The following is a 22,788-nucleotide window of genomic DNA, read 5'->3' as shown; positions in this document are numbered from 1 at the left end:
ATAAAAACAAACAGATGCACAAAGACAGTAAAAATATAAACAACAGGTAAACTCCCTGAAGACGTGATCACAGGTGTGTGTGTGTGGGATGACTTGTTTTACTGTATTCAGGGGTCCAAAAACCAGAAGCTCACTGTACTTGTGAGGTCCGACCGGTTTGTGAGGACTGTGTGAGGGTTAACACCTGGTTGTGGGGTCAGGGGTCAATGACTGGCAGTGACGCGTCCCCACAGACATACTAACACAAGGACGTGTGTGTGTGCCAGGGTGTTAGCGTAGCTAGCGTAGCTAGCGTAGCTGACATTCCTGCTGCGGATCAGTGAGGAGGACAAAGAAACAGCATCCATCATGTGACGGTCTGCAGGTAACACACCTGAGTGACACACCTGAGTGACACAGCTGGGACGGCTCACAGGTACCTGGAGTCAGTTTATCACTGATCACTGAGACCCCATTAATTTAACATTAACAGTGTTCAGGTAGACAGGTACAGAGACAGACAGGTACAGAGACAGACCGGTAAAGAGTAAGACAGGTAAAGAGTAAGTCAGGTAAAGAGACAGACAGGTACGGAGACAGACAGGTAAAGACACAGACCGGTACAGTCACAGACAGGTAAAGACACAGACCGGTACGGACACAGACAGGTAATGACACAGACAGGTACAGACACAGACCGGTACAGAGACAGACAGGTAAAGAGTAAGACAGGTAAAGAGTAAGTCAGGTAAAGAGACAGACAGGTACGGAGACAGACAGGTAAAGACACAGACCGGTACAGACGCAGACAGGTAATGACACAGACAGGTAAAGACACAGACAGGTAATGACACAGACAGGTACGGACACAGACCGGTACAGACACAGACAGGTAAAATGCCAAGGTCTTGCTCATGGTGGTACTGTTGGGTCTCTGTAATTAATGTTAAAGAGTTCGGTCTAGACCTGCTCTATTTGAAAAGTGTCCTGAGATAACTTCTGTTATGAATTGGTGCTATACAAATAAAACTGAATTGAATTGAAAATTAAAGACACAGACAGGTAATGAGCAGCAGATCTGGGGTCAGGTCACTTGCTTCTTGATAAACAGGTGAGTCAGAGATCTCAGGTGTGATTAGAAGATAAACATCACTTCCTGCTAACGATGAGTCATGTGACTGTTTCCTCTTCAAAACTACAATCGATGCTGATTGGACAGTTTTTCACCCAATAGGACGACTTATTTAAAGGGACAGTTCAACTTTCAGTGAAACGGCTATCTTAGCTTAGCACAGATACTAATTATAGGGGGAAACTGATAGCTTAGCATAACGACGAAGAAGTGTGTGTGTGTGTGTGTGTGTAATCTCTGAAATGTTTCTCTGTTTCCTGAATCTGGATTAAATCTTTTAATCTGTTTGTTAGTGAGACCCAGTGAGAGTCAGACCAGTGTTCCCAGTTCAAACCAGCTGTAGTACTACTACTACTAATAATAATAGTAATAATAGTAATAATAATAATAATAATAATAATAATAATAGTAATAATGATAATAATGGTAATAATAATAATAGTAATAATAATAATAACAATAATAATAGTAATAATAATAATGATAATAACAATAATAATAACAATAACAATCGTAATAATGATAATAATAATAATGATAATAATAATAATATTAGTAATAATGATAATAGTAATAATAATAATAACAATAATAATAGTAATAATGATAATAATAATAATAGTAATAATAATAATAATAGTTATAATGATAATAATAATAATAATAATAGTAATAATGATAATAATAATAGTAATAATGATATAATAAAGATAATAATAATTATAGTAATAATAATAACAATAATAATAGTAATACTGATAAAAAAAATAAATAATTATAATTATAATAATAGTAATAATGATAATAATAACAATAATAACAACAATAATAGTAATAATGATAATAATAATAGTAATAATAATAACAACAATAATAGTAATAATGATAATAATAATAATAATACTAATAATAACAACAATAATAAATGATAATAATAATAATAATCATAATAACAATAATAATAATAATAATAACAATAATAATAGGTATAATAATAATAACCATCATATAATAATAACAGTAATAATAACATTTTAAATATAATTATATTTATCAACCTTTCATTAACCCTTATTAACCCTTTGTTGACCCTTATTGACCCTTATTAACCCTTTGTTGACCTTATATTGAACCCTGCTTTATGTGAGTAACCCAGGAAGGTTTTGGTTCATCAACGTGACTTCCACATTATCTGATCTCTCTCTCTCTCTCTCTCTCTCTCTCTCTCTCTCTCTCTCTCTCTCTCTCTCTGCATGTGTAGCGGTTGTCTCTCGCCCTCAGGTTCAGACTCGTCCCGTCAGTCTCGTTCTCGTCTCTCTAAAGATAAACTTCATTCTTCTTCACTCAACCACAAACACTTCCTGTTCTGTCAAAACACCAGACGAAGAAACAGCTCCTGCTCCCTGCACACAGGAGACATTTACAGACGTCACACTGGTCCTGTTCCTAGCCCCAGTCCTGGTCCGGGTATGTAACATTAACCTGGTTCTGGTCTGTCACCATAATCTGGTCCGGGTCTTTTACCTGGACCTGATAATGTTAATGAAAAATGTTTTCAGGGCGGTCGTGTAATGCTCTCATCCTTCCGTTAACACTTTGTCCTCCTAATGAACTGTCTGTCAGAGAGTCTACCTGCCAAGGTGAGGACAGACAGACAGACAGTCAGATAGACATTCAGACAAACAGTCAGACAGACAGTCAGTGACACCATTGCTCTTCTTTTACCTCCTTGTTATTATGGTTTTATTGTACTGCTGTTGCCCCTGTGGCTTCTGTTGTCCCTGTTGCCTGTGTTGCCCCCTGTTGCCCTCTATTGGCCCTGTTGCCCCATTGCCCCGTTGCCCCTGTTGTTCCTGTTACCTCTGTTGTCTCTGTGGCCTCTGTTGGCCTCTGTTGGCCCCTGTTGTCCCTGTTTCCTCTGTTGGCCTCTGTTGGCCCTGTGGCCTGTGTTTCCTCTGTTGGCCTCTGTTGTCACTGTGGCCTGTGTTGGCCCTGTGGCCTGTGTTGTCTCTGTGGCCTGTGTTGCCCCCTGTGGCCTCTGTTGGCCCTGTGGCCTGTGTTGTCTCTGTGGCCTCTGTTGGCCCTGTTGCCCCCTGTTGTCCCTGTGGCCGCTGTAGGCCCCCTGTTGCCTGTGTTGGCCCCTGTGGACTCTGTTGCTTATGTTGCTCCTGTTGCCCCGTGTTGTCCCTATGGCATGTGTTGCCCCCTGTTGCCTGTGTTACCCCCTGTTGCCGCTGTCTGTCTAGTTTATGTTAGTGTCGGCAGCGTTGCGGCACACAGCAGCAGTTTGTTTTGAAGAGACATCAAAGCTACCAGCATGTTGCTGCTGGCGGGCGGCCATGACGGTCTTCATGCCTACGTGATGTTTGTTCGAGTCCTGACAGCGAGGTTTGATGAAGAGATGAAGGGGAGATAAAGATAGAGGACAAACATGCAGATTAAAAGGCAACAGGTACGACTGGTTTGGGTCCAAATAAACAACCACTGGTCAGATGATGTTTCCCAGCAAGCAGTGGGGCAATGACACCTCAGTAACATGATTGGATGTACAGAGAACCAATCATCTGTTACCCAACAGAGTAATGGAATCTGGTGAGAAGCACTACAGCACTGTGATAAAACACTGAGTTGATCTCACTTGATTAAACCTTCTGTCTGCATCCAGTCAAAGTGCTGCTAACAAACTCGTGATGGGTTTCTTCTTGATGTCTCGACAGAACATCCTGCTTGAACTTTATACCTCACTTTTAAGGTTCCATATGTCAGATAGTGAATCCTGTCTCTATAATAATCAGTGTGTGTGAGCAGAGAGTGAACGGGTTGTAGCGTAGCTTTGTTCCTCTGCTGCCTGTGGACTGATTTCTATGTGTCTCTATGTAGGGATGAGGGTCAAAGGTTGTGACCTTTATGCTCCCGAGTGCCTTCTCTCTCCACTTCCCTACAGTGCCAACAGTGGGCAACACTAGCTAACGTTATATTATAAATGGAGTCTGCTAACGTCTACCAACGACTGACACCCACCACAACACAGAGTCCAACACAGAGTCCAACGACGCTGACTGCAGTTCAGTGAACTGCCACTGATGGCACTATTAACAATGGTTTAATGAACGTTACATATAGAACCTTCAAAGCAGCCTGCAGCTCTCAGAATGATCCCTCAGAGATCCTCCAGCTGCGTCTTATCAACGCTTGAGTCACAAAAATATCCTGATTTTCCAGGGAGCTGTAAACATCATCTGGCTGAGAGATGCTATCAAAGCGCGATGCTCTGAGCTGCGCAGATAGAGATCAGACCGGCACTGTCATGCCTCTTTAAGAAGACAGTACATTTCTATGAGTTGTCCTGCTCCGATAAGACTTCTCACGGCACGAAAAACATCGAGTATCAGCACACTCATAACACACCAACACACAAATACACTCCGCAGTGACCTGCTGTGTATTAGTGCAGTTTGATAGCTTTTATCTTCTCTTTCATCTTTGTTTCCAAAGTTTTGCTTTTTTGGCTTTGAAGCTGATATGATTTTCATTTCTTTCTTCAGCAGCTATTTGTTTATAGGGGCCCCCTCCTCCCTCCATCCTCCATCATCCATCCATCTTCTGCCTGTTCTCCAGCTGCAGCTTGTTGTATCAGCACACAGGGAATTATTTTCAACCTGTGAGTTTATAAAGTTAACACTCACACAACAACCACTGTCTTACTTCTATTTACTAATAATAACACTCTAGGCTGGGGAACTACAGTTCCCATGATGCTTTGGGGGATGTCAACAGGACGTACGATGTTGAATTTTTTTGTTTTTACATTTCCTCAATAAAATGTGTATACACACTAGACCTATGTTATATATTGTGTTCAGATGTATACTTACATTATCCCAAATGCGTCCGAATAATAAAACAGCTCATGGTCCAGACCAATACACGCCAGGTTTTTACTGATGCTTTTGGTCCAGCAGGGTTGCGGTTTTATTTTTTGGTGATGCAGCATCAAGTATTTAGACTAGTTTGCGGTATAATTCAAGAGTCATCGGATCAGCCTGTTGTATTTTTTATGCTAACCGTTTTCTTCTTTCTTCCAGTGTCTGGGAATGCATAAAAGTAAAATCAATCAATTAATCAATCAATCAATCAATCAATCAGTAAATCTTTGTTGCTCACAGCCAACCAATACATTTTAATACATTTTATGCATTGTGTGTAAACCATCAGCAATAAACACATCTTGCAGTGCAGATTTAACACAACCCGCTGAGCCCCAATATGTTATAATAATACAGCAGTATATATAAACCAGTATTATCTTTTAATGTCTGTTGTAAAGCAGTTTAATCCATTATTTTGTACGATGCATTAAAGTTATATAAAGTATGTCTAAACTTTGTTTCATTCTTTCTCCATCACCTGTCTCTCTCTCTCTGTCTGTCTGTCCGTTGGTCTGTCTATCTGTCTGTCTGTGTCTCTGTTGTAAATCACAACCATGTAGCATCAAATTGAAAACATCCATTAGTGCAGAGCCACATCACAGTGAGGGGACGGATGGATGGAGGGGCAGATGGGGGGGGGTATCTCATGTCAGCAGACGGGATGATTTATTTAGGGGAGGAGAAGAAGAAGAAGAAGAAGAAGAAGAAGAACAAGGAGTAGAAGAAGAGGGATGAAATGATTTGCGTGTGAAAAAGCAGTGATGTAGATCTGCAGAGAAAAAGAAAAAGGAGATAAAAAGATAAGAAGACAGGATGAGGTGATTGTTGGTGAAAGGATAGAATTACACAGCTCAGGATTATCTGTGCTCAGCTCACCTGGTTTACAGGTGAGAGACAGGTGAGGCGTTGGCTGATGAGCTGAGAGCTGCTGCGACTTCAAAACATCTTTTACCCACAAGCCTGATCTGTGAAAACACATTTAAACATCAGCCAATCAGAGGAGAGTGCTGCCTTTCTAAACAGGACAGGAAACAAGTTGTTCAGTCGAGGTCACCTGTCAGGACTTTAATGTTCTTTTTCTTCAACAGAATGACCTCTGACATTCCTACAGAAACTTACTGTGTTTAAATGTTGGTGGCACAGAAAGGTCTGTATCATCAGCATACATACAGAGTCCTTTTTAGTGGGTTCAGTGTTTACCATGTTCACCATCATCAGTACAGATGAAACTCTGGTGAAAGAGAATTCTGAGATCTTTGTCAGATTAATATAATAAAATAAGGATACTGTATTGATTTCAGCTATTAGAGCCAAAATCCTACAGCCACCAATGCAAACGATGATGTTTTGTTGCTGTCATTCTGTATACAAAATAAAGAAATAGAGGATCAATAAAGTACAATTCATCCTGAGGGGAATATGAATGTCTGATGTGTTGGACACTCCCCTTTTGTTGGATATTCACCTATTGTTGGACACTCACCTGTTGTTGGACACTCACCTGGTGCTTTCAGCTCTAGCACACGTGACCTGTGATTCTGGCCTATATCTTGAATCTCATCTGCTGACGGTCATTCAGCAGGTACTTTGTAATGGACTCACCTGGTTCTCTCACCTGTCTAGAAAAGGTTAAGAATGTCAGCGTGTCGTGTCTTATTTGTTATTTCCTGTCCCAGAACTGAGTGGTAAACCATACTTTTATTTTCTACATTTAAATAAAACTTTATTGAACACTGTGTGCATCAGTCACAGTGTGTCGGGATCAGAGTGGGTGGTTGAGTCTGTCTGCCAGCCTCTGAACACTGAACATAATTATGTACTGATGGATGATAATGTAAACTGAAGGGAAGGTAACGAGTGAGACGAGGAAAAGGGCAAAAGAAGGAGTGATTTTAATGGAAGGTAGTGAAAGAGAGGAGGAGGAAAGAGGAGTCCGTTTGAGGGTTTTAAAGGTTCACAGTAAGGACAGCAGAGTGACTCCTGTCCCGACGCGTTCTTGTCAAAACAACATTTATTACTCATATGGACTGAAACCAGCCAACATCCAAACACCAGCTCTTTGATCCTCTGCTGCAGGGTTCTCACTCTGAGGCTCCAGACCCAGGAGGGGACGCAGGTCCACATGTGAACGGTGTTAACACCATAGTGAACGGAGCACTGCCGGAAATCTGTTCATTGTGATTCAACCTCTGGTGTTTGTTTAACAGATTAACATTTCAGCACAGCAGAGTCCGATACTCAGTGAAGTCTCCTGATCTCAGATGTTTGACACAGGAGCTCTGGATCAGGGTTTTTAGCATTTCATAATCTTATCAATAGACACAACGTTGATGATGTGTTCAATGTCACGGTTCATTTGTGATAACCGTTACAGTGTGAAGAAACATTTACTGCACATAGATGTGTTATATACAGTGTAAACTCCTGTAAACATTTGTTTGGTAATTATTCGGCTGGGATGGGTGTATGTGCTGTAAGTGATTACTGCTAGTGATTAGCATTAGAAGCTCACTGGCTAATATAGATGTTGGCAATTAATATTCATGATGAGCGTTACAGAGTAATGAGTGATTGGCAGATTAAAGTGTGGAGCAACATTAGCAGTTTATCTGGTGTTATTTTATAGTTTTATCTGACAAAGTCAGTGTAAAGAAAGTGTTCTGTGTCACTGAAACTGTGTTAAAGTCAATTATATTGCTAGTAGATGCAGTAAGCTCGTAGAGTTAAACCCATATGTCAGTAGAAATGAGTAGGTAACAGGGCTATACCTAAAGTACCTAAATCAAGTAGTAAAGGGGTAACACGAGGACTTCAACCTGAAAAACATAAAAAAAAGAGTGGAACAGAGTTGTGGACTACTCATACAGGTGTAACATATTATTTAGTTTGGGTGCAGTCTACACCTTAAATGATTTCTGATATTATGTTTTTACAGTACATTATGAGCAGTTTATTGCAGAATTATATATGGAGATTATTATAGCCCCCTTTACAGATGATATGAACAGTGTTCCTGTGTATCATTATAAATATGTTTTGCTGGTAACTCTGTAATTATTGTGTCCAAATGCACTAGTCTGGACCTGACTGGCGCTTTTCAACAACAACCTTTTAACTCCATACATACGTTTAAAGGGATATTAACATATTTAATTTCTCTGGTCTGTAACAATTCATCTTTTTGTTAAATCCGTCAGTATAATTCTAGATTCTGCTTTATTCTCTGTTACATTTAAATAAAAGAGAAAACAAGAGTCTGTACAACAGTTTGTTTAATGTGAGACATTCTGACATATTTTCATCTGACAAATCTCTTCAGTCAACAACCGTCTGATTCAGTTTGTTCTTTCATTCTGTATGTAGGCCTAACAGGTTTACTGACCATTCAATAAATAACCCAGACAACAGAAACATTGCGATAATCAATTATAGATTCAATGTACTTTCTGAATTCAGTGACTTTAAAATAATCTTTGAAGGTCTAATATTTTATGTTTTTAGTAAATCTGATCAGAAAACAGAGAGACTTCTTACTAAAATCTGTTCAAATATAAAAGAGGACATTAGAAATAAAGACCTGGTTCTTTCTGAGGTAATTTGTGGTTTAATATTATTTCGAAATAACTGAGTCCTGAGCATGAATGTTAATACTTGGCTATGGAACATTTGAAAAAACTGTAAATTTGGTAAATTGTGATTTATGATTTTGGTCGATATAAATAAAATTTGACTTGACTTGTGTTGAAGCTTCAGCCACATCTCATGGCCTTCTTCAGCAAACAGTGTTCCACATTTGCAAATAGGGATAGTTTAGTTTGTTATCACGTGACCCAATGCACCTCAGTTCTGAGAACCCTAAAAGAAGTGATGCATCTCACTTCTGGAAGATTCTAAGAAGAGTGATACACCTTACTCCTGGGGACTCTAAAGGGAGTGACACATCACTTCTGGGGACTCTAAAGGGAGTGACACACATCACTTCTGGGGACTCTAAAGGGAGTGACACACATCACTTCTCGGGACTCTAAAGGGAGTGACACACCTCACTCTGGGGGACTCTAAAGGGAGTGACACACAACACTTCTGAGGACTCTAAAGGGAGTGACACACCTCACTCCTGGGGACTCTAAAGGGAGTGACATACATAACTCCTGGGGACTCTAAAGGGAGTGACATACATCACTCCTGGGGACTCTAAAGGGAGTGACACACCGCACTCCGGGGGACTCTAAATGGAGTGTCAACTCACTCACATGATAACCTGTAGAGACCCTCTACCCCGAATATGTCACCTGTACCGAAATTCCAGACTTCATTTGACAACAGACAAAACCATGAAATGCCAATTGCAACTCTTTTCAATGAGGAAGGCCATAAGATCTGCCTGAAAGTTCCAGAAACACCACAAGTGTATGGTTCTTGTTTTAAGGTATTAGGCCCAACAGAACTCTGGATTTTGAGATACCATTTTGACATAACATTTAATTTCAGTTAATTCACTTTCTATCCTGAAAGCGGTACTCGAGGAAGACTGGAGCTGGAGTCTCTGAGCTAGAAAAGGATCTTCTTCAGAAACATAAAAGTACTCCATTCTTGTCTTCAGAAAGTTTCTCATGGACCAAAGTTTTGGTTCAGTTCGAGTTTAGTCCTGATATTCCACGCCCTCTCAACTGCATCCAGTAGTTCAGCAGAAGTTCAATATGTCATTCAGTAGTTATTGTATGACACAGTTTGTAGTAGACTAAGTATCTGTTTGGGCAGTAGCAATAGTTTCTCTCATTGTAGTAGTTGTAGTATCAGTAGTCCCAGCAATGGAGATAATGCTGTATCATCAGTCATCATAGTGGTACATGTAGGGTAGCAGTAGTCGTGGTAACGGCTGTGAGGGTAGTGCTGCGTCACTATTAGCATAGCTGTACATGTTGGGGTAAGCATGGTGGTAGTTGTGGTAACAGTAGTTGTAGTACCAGAAGCCGTGGTAACGATGGTGGGGGTAGTGCTGTGTCAGTAGTCATCGTAGCGGTACGTGTTGGGGTAGGCGTAGCGGTAGTCGTACCCATCGGCTCGCTCTGTTTTGGTCTGCAGGTGTTCGGGCTGAAATGACAGAGACTTGATGACTCCACCTGACTCCTCCGTCACTTTTACCTCAGTGGAGTACGAGGAAGAGGAGGCGTCGTCCATCAGGGAAGAGCAGCCTGGAAGACCAGGAGGTTTTGGGGGTGCACAGGGCTGGTAAGACTGGAGGCCAGCAGGAGGTTTAGGACATGATTGATAAGAAGGGAGGGCTGCAGGAGGCTTTGGACAGGGCTGATAAGAGACCTGAGGAGGAATACTGGTATTAATGTGACAGTTCAACCACCTGCTTCTTAGTTACTGCTGCCTGTCCAACTCTCCAATATACACATACACATACAATACAATGACAACAGAAGTTATTTCCCATTAAAAGTTACTACAACCAGTTACGAAAACTGGAAATGTCCAACTCCAGATCTCACAGACTGGGGGCCAATGAGAAGAATTAGGGTCCCCAGTTTTCCCCAACCTCCCTCCTGGGAACCTTAGAAGAAGAAACACACCTGTGGACTGTAATAGAAGCGACACACCTCTCTCTTAGTTACTCTAATGAAGTGACACACCTGATTTACAGGAAACCTAGAAGAACTGACACACCGGATTTACAGGAAACCTAGAGGAAGTGACACACCTGACTTCTAGTGACCTTAAAGGAAGTGACCCATTCCTGGAGACATTACTCTCTTCTTACTGCCGCACGGTCCTCAGCCCTCAAATCTAAGCTCAGTTCTCTGCAGTTAGACCCTTCTGAACTCTGCTCACCTTGGTTGTCGTAGTGATGATGGTTTGCAGTGCTGCAGGGGACCCTGGGGCGTTGCTGGGGTACCGGCAGGGGTACTCTGCGCTGTAGTAGTGATGGTTGTCACCATAGGGGGCAGAGCTCTTCAGCAGATCCTTCCAGCCTGCAGGAGGCTTTGTCTGTGGGTCGAAGGAGGAGGGGGAGGACAGAGGAGCCGACGATGAAGTGGAGGAAGAAGAGGAACCCAGGACCGGGGCCACCCTGCACATAAACAAGGATCTAGTTAAGACCTGTTTAGACTGTCTATTAGTGGTTTACATCTATGTATAAAGCAAGGAATCTCTATCTGTGTGTGTGTGTGTGTGTGTGTGTGTGTGTGTGTGTCTGTGTGTGGCTCAAATATCTCTGCAGATCAGGATCAGACTGACCTGAGAGTTTCAACATGGCTGCTGTGTGGTTTAAGGGTGTGCAACGTCGGCTTTGTTTGGACTACAAAGATACAGTTAATAAATTATTTAATAAATTATTTAGAATTCCGCTAGCATTACCATAGCCACCATAGCCATGTGCGCACCAGAGCCAATCACTGCAGAGCCCTAATGTGTAGTGATTGAGATCCTGACCCACCAAACATCCTGGAAAGTGACAAAGTTAAGTTTTTCACTCTAAATTACATAATTCTACATAATCACCAGCACTAAACTGGACGCTGTCTGACTTCCTCACTCGCAAGACGGAGAATGTTTTCTGGTGGAAAGTAAACTGATGTCTCGGTCCGGAGGGCTGGCGGTCGCGGTGATTTTTGATCACAAACACTCTGTGAGTTTTTCGCCGGTGACAGACGCTGTTTTTTTTGCAGAAATGTAACGGAAGAGTCAGGAGGACAGGCGGGAGGACAGACAGGAGGACAGACACTTCTCCACGTACAGCTGTGGTATTTTTTTTCCTCATGTAAGTTGCCAAAGACAGTTACAGTTACTACGTTACCATTGTTTGGTCCTGTAACGTTGCTTTGTGGGACATTTCTCTTTATTAAGTTGAGTGAGAGACCTGTGCAGTTATCAGACTGTCTGACTGACACGCCCTCGCTCTCTCTCTCTCTGATGTATGCTAGCCTATATTACAGGGCTAAATAATATGTCCTGCCCAGTTCGTTTACTAGGCTATGCTACAAGTTAGTCTGTTTATGCTGCCAGGTTTCATCCCATTTCAGATGTAGTTCACTTTGTTCTTTCAGAATTTATATGCGCTGACCATGAGGTGTGGTACTTTCACATTAGTGGAATGGGGTTCATCTCCCTACAGTGTCCTTGCTAAAAGACAAATTATATGAAAACACAATAGTTATCAATCTACACATTTCACAACAAACCTAAATGTCCCTGACGTCCCACCTTCAAACACAACCTCACTTGGCCATCCATGAAAAAGCTACTTAACCTCCCATTTTCTATAGCAATACATACTTCCTACGGGCACTACACTAGTTACCATAATCTGTAATCTGGTTTAAACCTGTTAAAAGTCTAGGATTATGTCCAGGATCTAAACTGGTTCAGAATCTGGTTTACAACTGTTTACATTGCCAGGATCTAGACTCTGGATCAGTCTGTGTGAGGCTGACCTGGGGTCACAGAGGTCAGAGGTCATGGGATACGAAGGTGAGGCGAGGTATCCTTGGAACTCGTAGCCAGGCCGGCCCATGTAAAGCCTGGGATTGGTTGGTTTTTGAAGTGCAGGCGAAGTATCCCCTAGTGCATTATGAGGGTTGTAGTAGGGGTCTGGGCTTTGGAATGCTGGGTAATGCTGTGGGAAATTTGGCTCGATGAAGGAGATTCTGTCTGATGGATCGACACAGGAGAGGAGGGCGGGGCCCAGAGCCTGGAACAGTAAACAACAACAACAATTAAACAAACAAACAACAAACAACACCAACATTAACAAACAGCTGTTGTTATTTGTTGTTGGCGACCTGTGTTTCGATGAGTCGTCTCTTGGGTGTGAACGGCGGCGAACCCACTCGTCTCTTCACTGAACTTCTTCTGGCTTCAGTCTCGGACTTGGACTCTGGTCTGGGATGATCATGGACTCCTTTAGCCTGAAGGATGACATCAACAGTAAACAGACTGTCAGGATCAGGCTTAGACTCAGTAAGACCTTCAGAATTTGGTTTAAACCTGTCAATACCTTTTTTAGTGTGTTTATGATTTCAAGATCCAGTTTAAATCAAGGATTTGGTTTAAACCTGTTACACTGATAGAATCTGGTTTAAAAGTTTGAAGATGGTGGTTCAAGATTGGGTTAGAACTGTTTAAACTGCAAGATCATATTAAAACTGTTCAGACTGCTATACACATAAATGTCCAGGATCTGGTCTTCACTCAATTACTCTGTCAGGATTTGCTTTAGCCCTGTTAGATTGTCAGGATCTGATTTAAACATGTTTACATTGTTAGGATCTCATCAAGACCCATTTAGACTGCCAGTACATTCAAATCTGTTACTGCGTTTAGGATACAGTTAGATCAATTTAGACCTGTTTGCATTACCGCAATCTGGTTCAAACCTAGTTACATGTGTTGGTTTATCATTCAGGATCTGGAATGGATTTTCTGACTGTTTTTGCTCCTAAATATGCTGCATTCAGAATCAGAATCAGAATCAGAAATACTTTAATAAACCCAGGGGGAAATTATTTTTGTTACAAACTCCAGATATACAATCAACATATATTAAGAACAAAATATAAATATATAAAATAAATAAAACATTATTAAGCCTCTTAGCTTTACCATGATAGTTTTTGTGTGTTTGTTGTCTGAGGTGATGAATCAGTAGAGGGTAAAGAGGGTAGAGGTGGTTACCTGGAAGAAGATGGCCTTTCCGTCGACTCTCCAGAAGTTTGTGACGGGGTAACCGCTGTGGCCACGACACGGTAGCAACTCCAAGGTGGCGTTACAGCTTGGACACAGCTTCTCTGAAACGCAGAGTCCAGTCAGGTAAACATGGACACACACCAGTGGACCATTAACAGGTTGTGGTTTGTCTTACTCTGCTGTTTCTGCCGGGCTTTGTCACAGATGGCAGGGCGGAGCTGCAGTCTGGACCCGTCAGGCAGCGTGCAGCCTCGAGAACAGACCACCACGCCTAGACATGATTTCTTCAGGATCTGACAGTTGTGATTGTTGGTGTTTCTCATCGCCCAGCCGGAAAGATGTCTCTGAGCGTTCTTATCGTCAGCTAAAAACAAACCAACAGTTAGCTGTAAGAGTTAGGAAGCATCTCAGACTGTTCACCGACAAAGTTAGCTGAAACTACCACATTAGCCTGATGTCTCTGAGTGTTCATGTTTTCAGTGTCCACTACTTTAACGTTAAAACTGCTCCACCAATCTGCTCAATTCAATTCAATTCAATTCAATTCAATTCAATTCAAAACTCAAAGATTGTCAACCAGCTCCTTGAGAAACTCTATGAACCAGCCTACCATAATAATATATTAAGGCTGGCTAACAACATTGTCTCTGACCTCAACCACATCCTGAACAGGGAATACAAATTATTGCTATCACAGTGGAGATACAGGGTTCTACGAGGGTAAAGTGCTCCTTTGTGCAGCTGTCAATCCTAAAATTAAATATGCAGCTTAATAATAATAGTACTGGAGCTGCTGTGATGTAACAGCATTTTTAGGCTTGATCTGCCAATAAATTATCATCACCATAATTATCAACTTCAGCTGGGAAACAAATAACATTTTCTGAGGCAGTGCTGCCAGAATGAGTTTCTATCTTTTCCTAGGTGATGCGCCGCAACTACTACAGGGGATGAGGGACTGATCTTCACTGAGTTTCCTGGACTATAGAACTGGTCTTTAAACAGTTTTCAGGACGTTAACAGGAGGGAATTCACATGGCAGAGCCTCTGCACAGATTTGGTGCATTAATTTAAGATAGGCTATGTGGCAGCAATTTGTTAAAGCAAATGGTAAATGGACTGTACTTGTATTGTGCCTTTCCAGTCCTCCAACCACTCAAAGCTCTTTTATACACATTCACCCATTCCCGCAGATGCATCAGCAGCAATTTGGGGTTCAGTATCTTGCTCAAGGACGCTTGCACTGCGAGTACCAGGATGGTGCACTCATAACGGTCAGAAGGTTGAGTGTCGAACGGAGGACACTTCTCACACTGGTCGCCATTTTCACTACCGGTACATTTTCCGTGAAATACTGTAATATAAAGCAATCCTTCATTCAGTTCTTCAGTCCAGTTTCATGAGGTTGTGAGGTCACTATAGTTAATTTTTATACAGACTTAACTACAGTAAAATGGTTTCTATGGGGACGAACATCATCACGCATGAATACAGTTGGACTCATTGGAGCCACAACAGTCTCAGCTTTCCAGTCAATTTATACAATTCTACACTTTAACACTGTTTATGGACACGAGTAAGCAGAAATATCCAAATATACAATAGGAGAAGATAACACATTTATACTTTCTGTATAAAGTGTCTGTAAAGGAGAAACTGATGGGTACCCATAGTATGGTACCCATATTGGTACCCATATTTGACAATAACCATACCAGTTTTTCCATCACCAATATTTAACCTAACCCTGGATATTCTCAACAAGCTAGCATGCTTTTACTGATCCTAGCTTGACCTTTAAAATCTTCAAACATAAAAATACAACAATCACTCATTCAGGAAGACAAAATCCTTTCAAACTGGGGGTCTGTTACACTGCTTCACAGAAGCATTAATAACCATAATTAATAACCACAGTGACCACAAATATATTAATGCTTGAATGTGTGTAAGCTTCTCACCGCTGTAGATGAACCGAACGTAACCGTCTGTCCACTCCTGGAACGGGTCGAACTGCTTTGTGTCCTGCAGACAGGTAGACAGACAGGTTGGTCAGCTGACCTCTAAACACTAAATTAAGAACCGCAGAGACGAAAAGTCTGACAGCTGAAAAACGATTCTGCTGTTTCAGTTCAGATTACATCAACATCCTGAAATAACGTGATTTTAATCTGTTCACTCAGCTCAATTTAGTTTTGTGTGAAAATATTCAAACAACTCATCCGAGTTCAGTTTCAGAGGCTGAGGAAGAATATTTCTCCAGTGAAGGAGAACAAAGGGCTGAGGCCAGAATACAGAAATCCAGGATAACTGAAAAAGTGAGAGTTCATTTGTACATTGTACATTTACCTTAAGACTGAGCAGTGGAGGTTCATATGTTACTGAGGTCATTCGGTTTACAAAGTAAATTTAGAACAAAGTTTCAAACGTTTCTGACTGTTAAACACAAAAATGTGATTCTCAAAGTGAATTCGAACCGACTACTTCTTTGTTACCCAAAGCTTTTATATCATAGCCCTTTATATATTTATATGTATATACATATATATATTCTTCATAAACACAATATATCAGTAACAATATCATGAATAAATGTAACAATAATAATGTTCACAATGTTAAAATAACAACAGTACTCAACTCATTGGCAGTATGTCGGTCTACCTGTAGTAATTCAGTGTTAGAAGAATAACAGTAATATGTAGTACCTGTTGTTGTTTTAATATTAAATTACTACTATTAAAGGACTACATATTACTGTTAATCTAGGTTTTGTGAAACATCCAATGTCTGTTTTTATTTAAGAGAAACTAAATGAGGAGGTCTGATAGAAGTTCTGCATTTAATTTTTACTACATTTATCTGACAGCTTCAGTTACGTTTCAAATGAAAGTAAAAACTGTATCATATGTTATAATAAATGAAACTAGCAGTACAGCTGAAACCATTAGTCCATTAATCAATCAGTCCATTGACAGAAAATCAATGAAAATAAAACACAAGTTTTTATCCACCAGTGAAACAGTGAATAACATCATTAGATGTTGTATCAATAAACTTCTTTATAAAATATGAAATAATGATATATAAAATCCCCACATTAAACATTTCAGCCATCTTTAAACAGAAAACAACCTTTTACCGTTATTGCCATTTGTGTGTGTGTGTGTGTGTGTGTGTGTGTGTGTGTGTGTGTGTGTGTGTTTGATAAAGATATTGATCAGCGTGAGAGCTGACTCTGGATCAGCTGTTCAACCTGACAAACTTTTCTGGTTTCAGTGAAAACAAAAATATAAAAACCAGTTTTTACTGTTTGAGCAACAACAGAGTGAAGAGTCGAGTCAGCGGCTTCACACACACACACACACACACACACACACACACACACACACAACCTTCAGGTAACCTTCAGACTGACACACAGAATACATTTGTAACATTTATTAACATATTTTATTTAATGAGCTGATTTTATGAACACTTTTGTTACCTGATCAGGAATTTTGTCATTAAATTCGCAGACTAATAAAGTGATATCTTTATTGATTTTTTACAGTAACGATCAGCTGATCATTTTTTACTGTTTGAATGAATTAAATCAGCTCAGAGCTAAAGTCAACGTTAAACATATTGTCTGTAAAAAGCATTCATTAAAAGTCATTTAATCTCTTGATTATATCGATCCCTGTGCTAAACTCTTCATCTGTAACATTATTATTTCTTTATTTTTATGACTTACCAATTCATCTGTTTTTATTGTTCTATTTTTTATATCTAAATTACACAACCCTAAAATGACCATGAATCCTTTCAGACCACAGAGTTTTACAGCCGACGGTGGCGAAGAAAATATCCCTGAACTCTACAATGAATCCGACACTGATGAGACATTTTGTGATTTCCTTAAATACTCTTAAAATTGTACAGACTTTGGTTGGAGGCTTTAATCCATAATTTCTTAAGTGGAGATCGACTGGACTCATAAAATCCTGACTATAACGAACTCTCAAACATTTAGGTCAGAATTAAAGGAGATATATTTGGACATCCTTTATCTGAGAATTTGGAGGTTTAGTGAGATTAAAAGGAGGTGATATGATACCGGCTGGTTGTGACTCATAAAATCCTGACTATAACAAACTCTCAAACAACAAATGACTGATTTACTGGAAGCAAAAAATAGCAATAAAAATGAATGAATTCATATAAAGATCTAAAACACAACTGATGACTTTACAGGAATGTGACTCAAAAGTTGAATTAAAAAATGAAACATGAAATGGGTTAGGGTTATTTCTTTGAATAGTCAGAAAAATGAACAGAGTTTGGTGCATTGTTTCTCAGGATGAGTCCTGCAGTATTTCCTGTTATATTCCAGATGTAATAAAACCAGTTAATGGAATGAATTAAATATGACTTTATTGAGTTTGGTTGGAGTGTACGATCCATTGTTTCTCAGCTGGAGTTCTGCTGGATCCCTAAAATCCTGATTATAACAAAAAAATGACTTCATATAAAAAATAAGTTTTAATATCACTAAACCTGTCTGTAGTAAAACGTTACTGGTACATGGACACACGTGTTTAATAAACATATTTGACAAAGCTGACCAATAATGAAACCTGATTGGACACAGAAGGAGTTTATATATATTTATAGAGAAAGCCTCCAACCAAACTCTGAACAACTTCTCACGTATTCAACATTTTATTTATTCATTTGTTCACTTTAAAGTAAGTTTAATTTCTTGAGTCTGGATATCGTTTTTTTCTCTGACACACCAAGTCTATCTCCTAAAATAAACAACAACAATATAATTATAAAAGATATTAGGGATGACAGCCACCAACCAAACTTTATACAATTAATATAACATTTCATTTATTTTCTCTAAATGTTATTTTTCTGCATTGTGTTCTTCCCTCTCTGGAGTGTAAATAATTAAAAACGGCCTGCGTGTAAACTCCTCTTCCTCCCATAGAAATACCAAAGTACGGCCTCCAACCAAACTCTATTTAAGAGCTGTTATTATATTTTATCTATATTATAATTGATATTAATATACCTGCTCTGAATTAATGACAATGTGAACATTAAGATGTTGGACAGCTTCCTCCAAACAAACTCTGTCTCTAATAAACTAATTATTATTAATTATTAATTCAATCAAATCACTTTCTCTCCATCGATCAGTCTGATTGATATGTCACTAATCGATGGCTTTATTGATATTTGGAAGGAAGGAAATGATGAACAGGATCCGGATTGGGATTAAAAAACGGATCTGGAATCAGTTTAAAGACTCATTGATTATCAGTTATTGATCAGTTCGGTACCTGAGGCAGTTTGGGGTCGTTGATGTCCCACGTGAACTTCATCCCGACCGAACACACACAGTCCGCCTCCTCGCGCTCCTCCGCCCGGGACATCCTCTTGGTCCTAGTCCGGGTCCTGGTTCTGATCCCAGTCCCGGTCAGTCCTCCTGATGGTTCTGATCCGGATCCTCCAGGTTCTGACTGACAGTAGAAGCGGACTCCGGTCACTCAGCACTCTGTGAACTTAAAACGGCGCGGGGCTCCTCCCGACGGCGCGTGCAGCTCCGGTGAGTCTCAGGTACGAAGTGAGAGGACAGGTGAGCCCGCGCGAGCTCCCAGAGGGAGGCGGAGGGGGGAGGGGGGGAGGAGGGAGTGAGAGGTTAGGGTATTTATGTATCACCAAATATGACTATTGATACCAATATTGATCAAACTTTGTTTGTTTGTTTGTTTGTTTGTTTCAGTATCAGGTAAACACCCCAGATGTGATGTCACAGATGACGTCAAAAACATAACACAATGAAATGAAACAAAAACATTTTTATTATTATTGATTAATTATTGCTGGTGATCAGTATGATCCGTTTCTGGTTTTCAGGCCTGTTCTTACAAAAAGATTCTCTTCATGTTTTATTAATATTTCACACAGGTGAACAGGTGTGTGTGTGTGTGTGTGTGTGTGTGTGTGTGTGTGTGTGTGTGTGTGTTGTGTAAACACTTCAGTGTTTCTACTAAAACAAACAAACTCATTAGTCATCAATTAGAGGACGAGAGGACGTCAGGGTCTGTCTGTCTGTCTGTCTGTCTGACTGTCTGTCTGTATGTCTTTCTGTCTGTCACACACAGTGCTACATACATACAATTCAATTTCAATTCAATTTTATTTGTATAGCGCCAATTCATAACAGAAGTTATCTCAGGACACTTTTCAAATAGAGCAGGTCTAGACCGAACTCTTTAACATTAATTACAGAGACCCAACAGTACCACCATGAGCAAGACCTTGGAGACAAGGGCAAGGAAACACTGCCTGTTAAAAGGCAGAAACCTAGGACAGATCCTCCGGCACTAGGTGGGTGGTCGTCTGTCTCGACCAGTTGGGGTGAGAGAGAGAGAGAGAGAGAGAGAGAGAGAGAGAGAGAGACAGAGAGAGAGAGACAGAGAGAGACAGACAGGTGCACAGCAACAACAGTATTGGCAATGGCAATCTAGCAGGACCATGGCAGGAGGCTCCACCAGGATCCATGAGAACCTGCGAGACGAGAAAGCACAAGAACTCCGGGGAAGAAGTGAAGTTAGTAACATGCATTAATGGAACATGAATGAGTGCAGAAAGAGAGAGGAAGAGAGGAGCTCAGTGCACCATGGGAAATCCCCCGATAGTCTAGGCCTATAGCAGCATAACTAAGGGATGGTTCAGGACTCACCTGATCCAGCCCTAACTATAAGCTTTATCAAAGAGGAATGTCTTAAGCCTACTCTTGAATGTGGTGAGGGTGTCTGCCTCCCGAACCACAACTGGAAGCTGGTTCCACAGGAGAGGAGCTTGGTAACTGAAGGCTCTGGCTCCTGTTCTACTTTTAGAGACTATAGGAACCAAATTGCAGCTCAGATCCAAATCCAGGATTTTATGTCCTTAAGACATGTTTGTAATTGATTAATTTCATCTGGCTTGATCGATGGATATAACTGTGTATCATCTGCATAACATGGAAAGTTAATGGGGTGATTCCTAATAATGTTGCCTAAAGGGAGCATATATAAAGTAAATAGTATTGGTCCAAGTACAGAACCTTGTGAAGATTCATCGTTAACAACATAACAATTGATTACGTTAGAATAACATTAACATTAATATATTATATAGTTATTGATATATTACATACAGTTATTGATATATTATCCACATTTATTAATATATTATATACAGTTATTAATATATACAGTTATTAATATATTATATACAGTTATTGATATATTATATACAGTTATTAATATATTATATACAGTTATTGATATATTATATAGTTATGTATATATTATATAGTTATTAATATATGATATACAGTTATCGATATATTATATACAGTTATTGATATATTATATACAGTTGTTGATATATTATATATAGTTATTAATATATTATAGACAGTTATTGATATATTATACAGTTATTGATATATTATATACAGTTATTAATATATTATATACAGTTATTGATATATTATATAGTTATTGATATATTATATATAGTTATTAATATATTATAGACAGTTATTGATATATTATATACAGTTATTAATATATTATATACAGTTATTAATATATTATATAGTTATTAATATATAATATATAGTTGTTGATATATTATATATAGTTATTAATATATTGTATACAGTTATTGATATATTATATACAGTTATTAATATATTATATAGTTATTGATTCGGACAGCAGATGAAAACCAACACTCAGCAGTGTGAAGCAGCTAGCTTAGCAGCAGCTGCCCGAGAGCGTCACAATCTGCTGATCCAATCAATTAGAATATTTCCGTCTTAAAAATCGAACTCAATGAGACATCGTTCAATTATGTTTTCAGAAATAAAGTTGTGTCCCACATTGTCCCACATCTGTTTTTTTGGGATCTGGTCTTATGTCCTGACTTGTGTTTTCCTCTAGTGGTGGCTACTAGTCTGGAGTCTCTAAATTGCTAAGCTAGCTGTGCACTGGAATAAATGCACAAAGGTATGGTACTGTACGAGGCAGTGGTTCCCAACCTCGGAGTCAGGATCTGCAACTGGGGTCACCAAAGCTTCACAAGTGGTCGAGAGACCTTCTCGATTTTAAGGGGCTATAAAAAACCTTTTTGATTATTTTAAATGTAAACTTTGAAGATCAACTCTCTGATAAGCAGCGTCATGCATGCACCTGCATTAGAAAAGTTCAAACAACCAAAGAGCTAAAAGAACTGAGCGAGTGTCAGGGAGAATAAAACACTATGTCAGAAAGAAGAATATTAAGTCTGATTGTTAAAATGATAAAAAATACAGAATACAGACAGAGAAACTCATCTTTGATCAATACTGACAAGAAATAATCAAACTTCCTGCAGTTACTGAGTTCACTGTTTGGGTTCATTGATCAGTTGATCAGCTCTTCTCTGCTGTTATTGATCAATAGGATATGAAATATAGATACGTAAATACGTCACTTGGTCAGCAGTCATTTACTCACTAATAGAAAAGGGTTGGGAAGCACTGGTCCAGTGTGGTGATGGGTTTGTATTTGTAAAAGATACAGACAGTATTTACAGACTGCATCTTTGACAGATTTGATTTCAATTGTTATATGATATGATATGATAGACATCTAGATACAGATCCATAAACTTTTTTTGTGCATGGACAGATTAGTTTGCTTTCACCAACAATTGGTGTTTGATCTGCAGTGGGAAGTTAGCATTATAAGGCTCAAATATGTTATACAGCTCCTGTCTTGGCCAAAGATGACTCAAGGTTTCAGACCTCTGTGTTAAAAGGAAGAATGTTCAGGTCACAACTTTCAAAATAAAACTACAGATTTTAGGCTAGATCAGTTCTGGGATCCAAAGTCTAACTGTAGCTGCTGACTCACACAGAGAGCTGTTGGTTTAGGAGCTTGTCTGTCGGACAAAAAGGCCCACTGAAAGAAAATGCACATTCAATTCAATTCAATTCAATTTTATTTGTATAGCGCCAATTCA

General features: G+C 39.6%; 1 protein-coding gene and 1 long non-coding RNA gene across 5 annotated transcripts; one reads left to right on the top strand and one right to left on the bottom strand.

Moving 5' to 3' along the window:
• The first annotated feature begins 2,392 nt into the window (after positions 1-2,392).
• Positions 2,393-6,452, top strand: LOC127355260 (uncharacterized). Of its 2 annotated transcripts, XR_007881719.1 has the most exons (3): positions 2,393-2,578; positions 4,657-4,772; positions 5,601-6,452. It is a non-coding gene; the product is annotated as an uncharacterized LOC127355260 (long non-coding RNA). The 2 variants fall into 2 exon arrangements; XR_007881718.1 differs by lacking the exon at positions 5,601-6,452 and having other exon boundaries at positions 4,657-5,485.
• A 1,842-nt stretch (positions 6,453-8,294) lies between these two features.
• Positions 8,295-19,378, bottom strand: gcm2 (glial cells missing transcription factor 2). 3 transcript variants are annotated; one of them, XM_051385871.1, is made up of 9 exons: positions 19,068-19,126; positions 15,693-15,756; positions 14,913-15,085; positions 13,907-14,095; positions 13,720-13,832; positions 12,828-12,953; positions 12,480-12,736; positions 10,879-11,116; positions 8,295-10,359 (listed from the first exon to the last, which is right to left on the bottom strand). In XM_051385871.1, exons 3-9 carry the CDS (start codon positions 14,914-14,916, stop codon positions 10,045-10,047), a joined length of 1,242 nt encoding a protein of 413 aa, XP_051241831.1. In that variant the 5' UTR covers positions 14,917-15,085; positions 15,693-15,756; positions 19,068-19,126; the 3' UTR covers positions 8,295-10,044. The 3 variants fall into 3 exon arrangements, with proteins under 3 accessions (XP_051241831.1, XP_051241832.1, XP_051241830.1); XM_051385872.1 differs by lacking the exon at positions 14,913-15,085 and having other exon boundaries at positions 8,295-10,134; positions 19,068-19,378; XM_051385870.1 differs by lacking the exon at positions 14,913-15,085 and having other exon boundaries at positions 19,068-19,374.
• Positions 19,379-22,788: the final 3,410 nt, after the last annotated feature.

Source organism: Dicentrarchus labrax, unplaced genomic scaffold (genome assembly GCF_905237075.1).
Source record: "Dicentrarchus labrax unplaced genomic scaffold, dlabrax2021, whole genome shotgun sequence".
In the NCBI taxonomy this organism is placed as follows: Eukaryota; Metazoa; Chordata; class Actinopteri; family Moronidae; genus Dicentrarchus; species Dicentrarchus labrax.
This window is presented reverse-complemented; position numbering and strand designations above follow the sequence as displayed.

Bases quoted from the DNA above. Each gene is read 5' to 3' on its own strand.
- gcm2 (XM_051385870.1), bottom strand. From the start codon at position 19,160: ATGTCCCGGGCGGAGGAGCGCGAGGAGGCGGACTGTGTGTGTTCGGTC. The intron at 15,757-19,067 runs GTACCGAACTGA...ACCTGTCTGCAG, and splicing joins ACGACCCCAAACTGCCTCAG to GACACAAAGCAGTTCGACCC. The intron at 13,833-13,906 runs GTAAGACAAACC...TCTGCGTTTCAG, and splicing joins AGCCCGGCAGAAACAGCAGA to AGAAGCTGTGTCCAAGCTGT.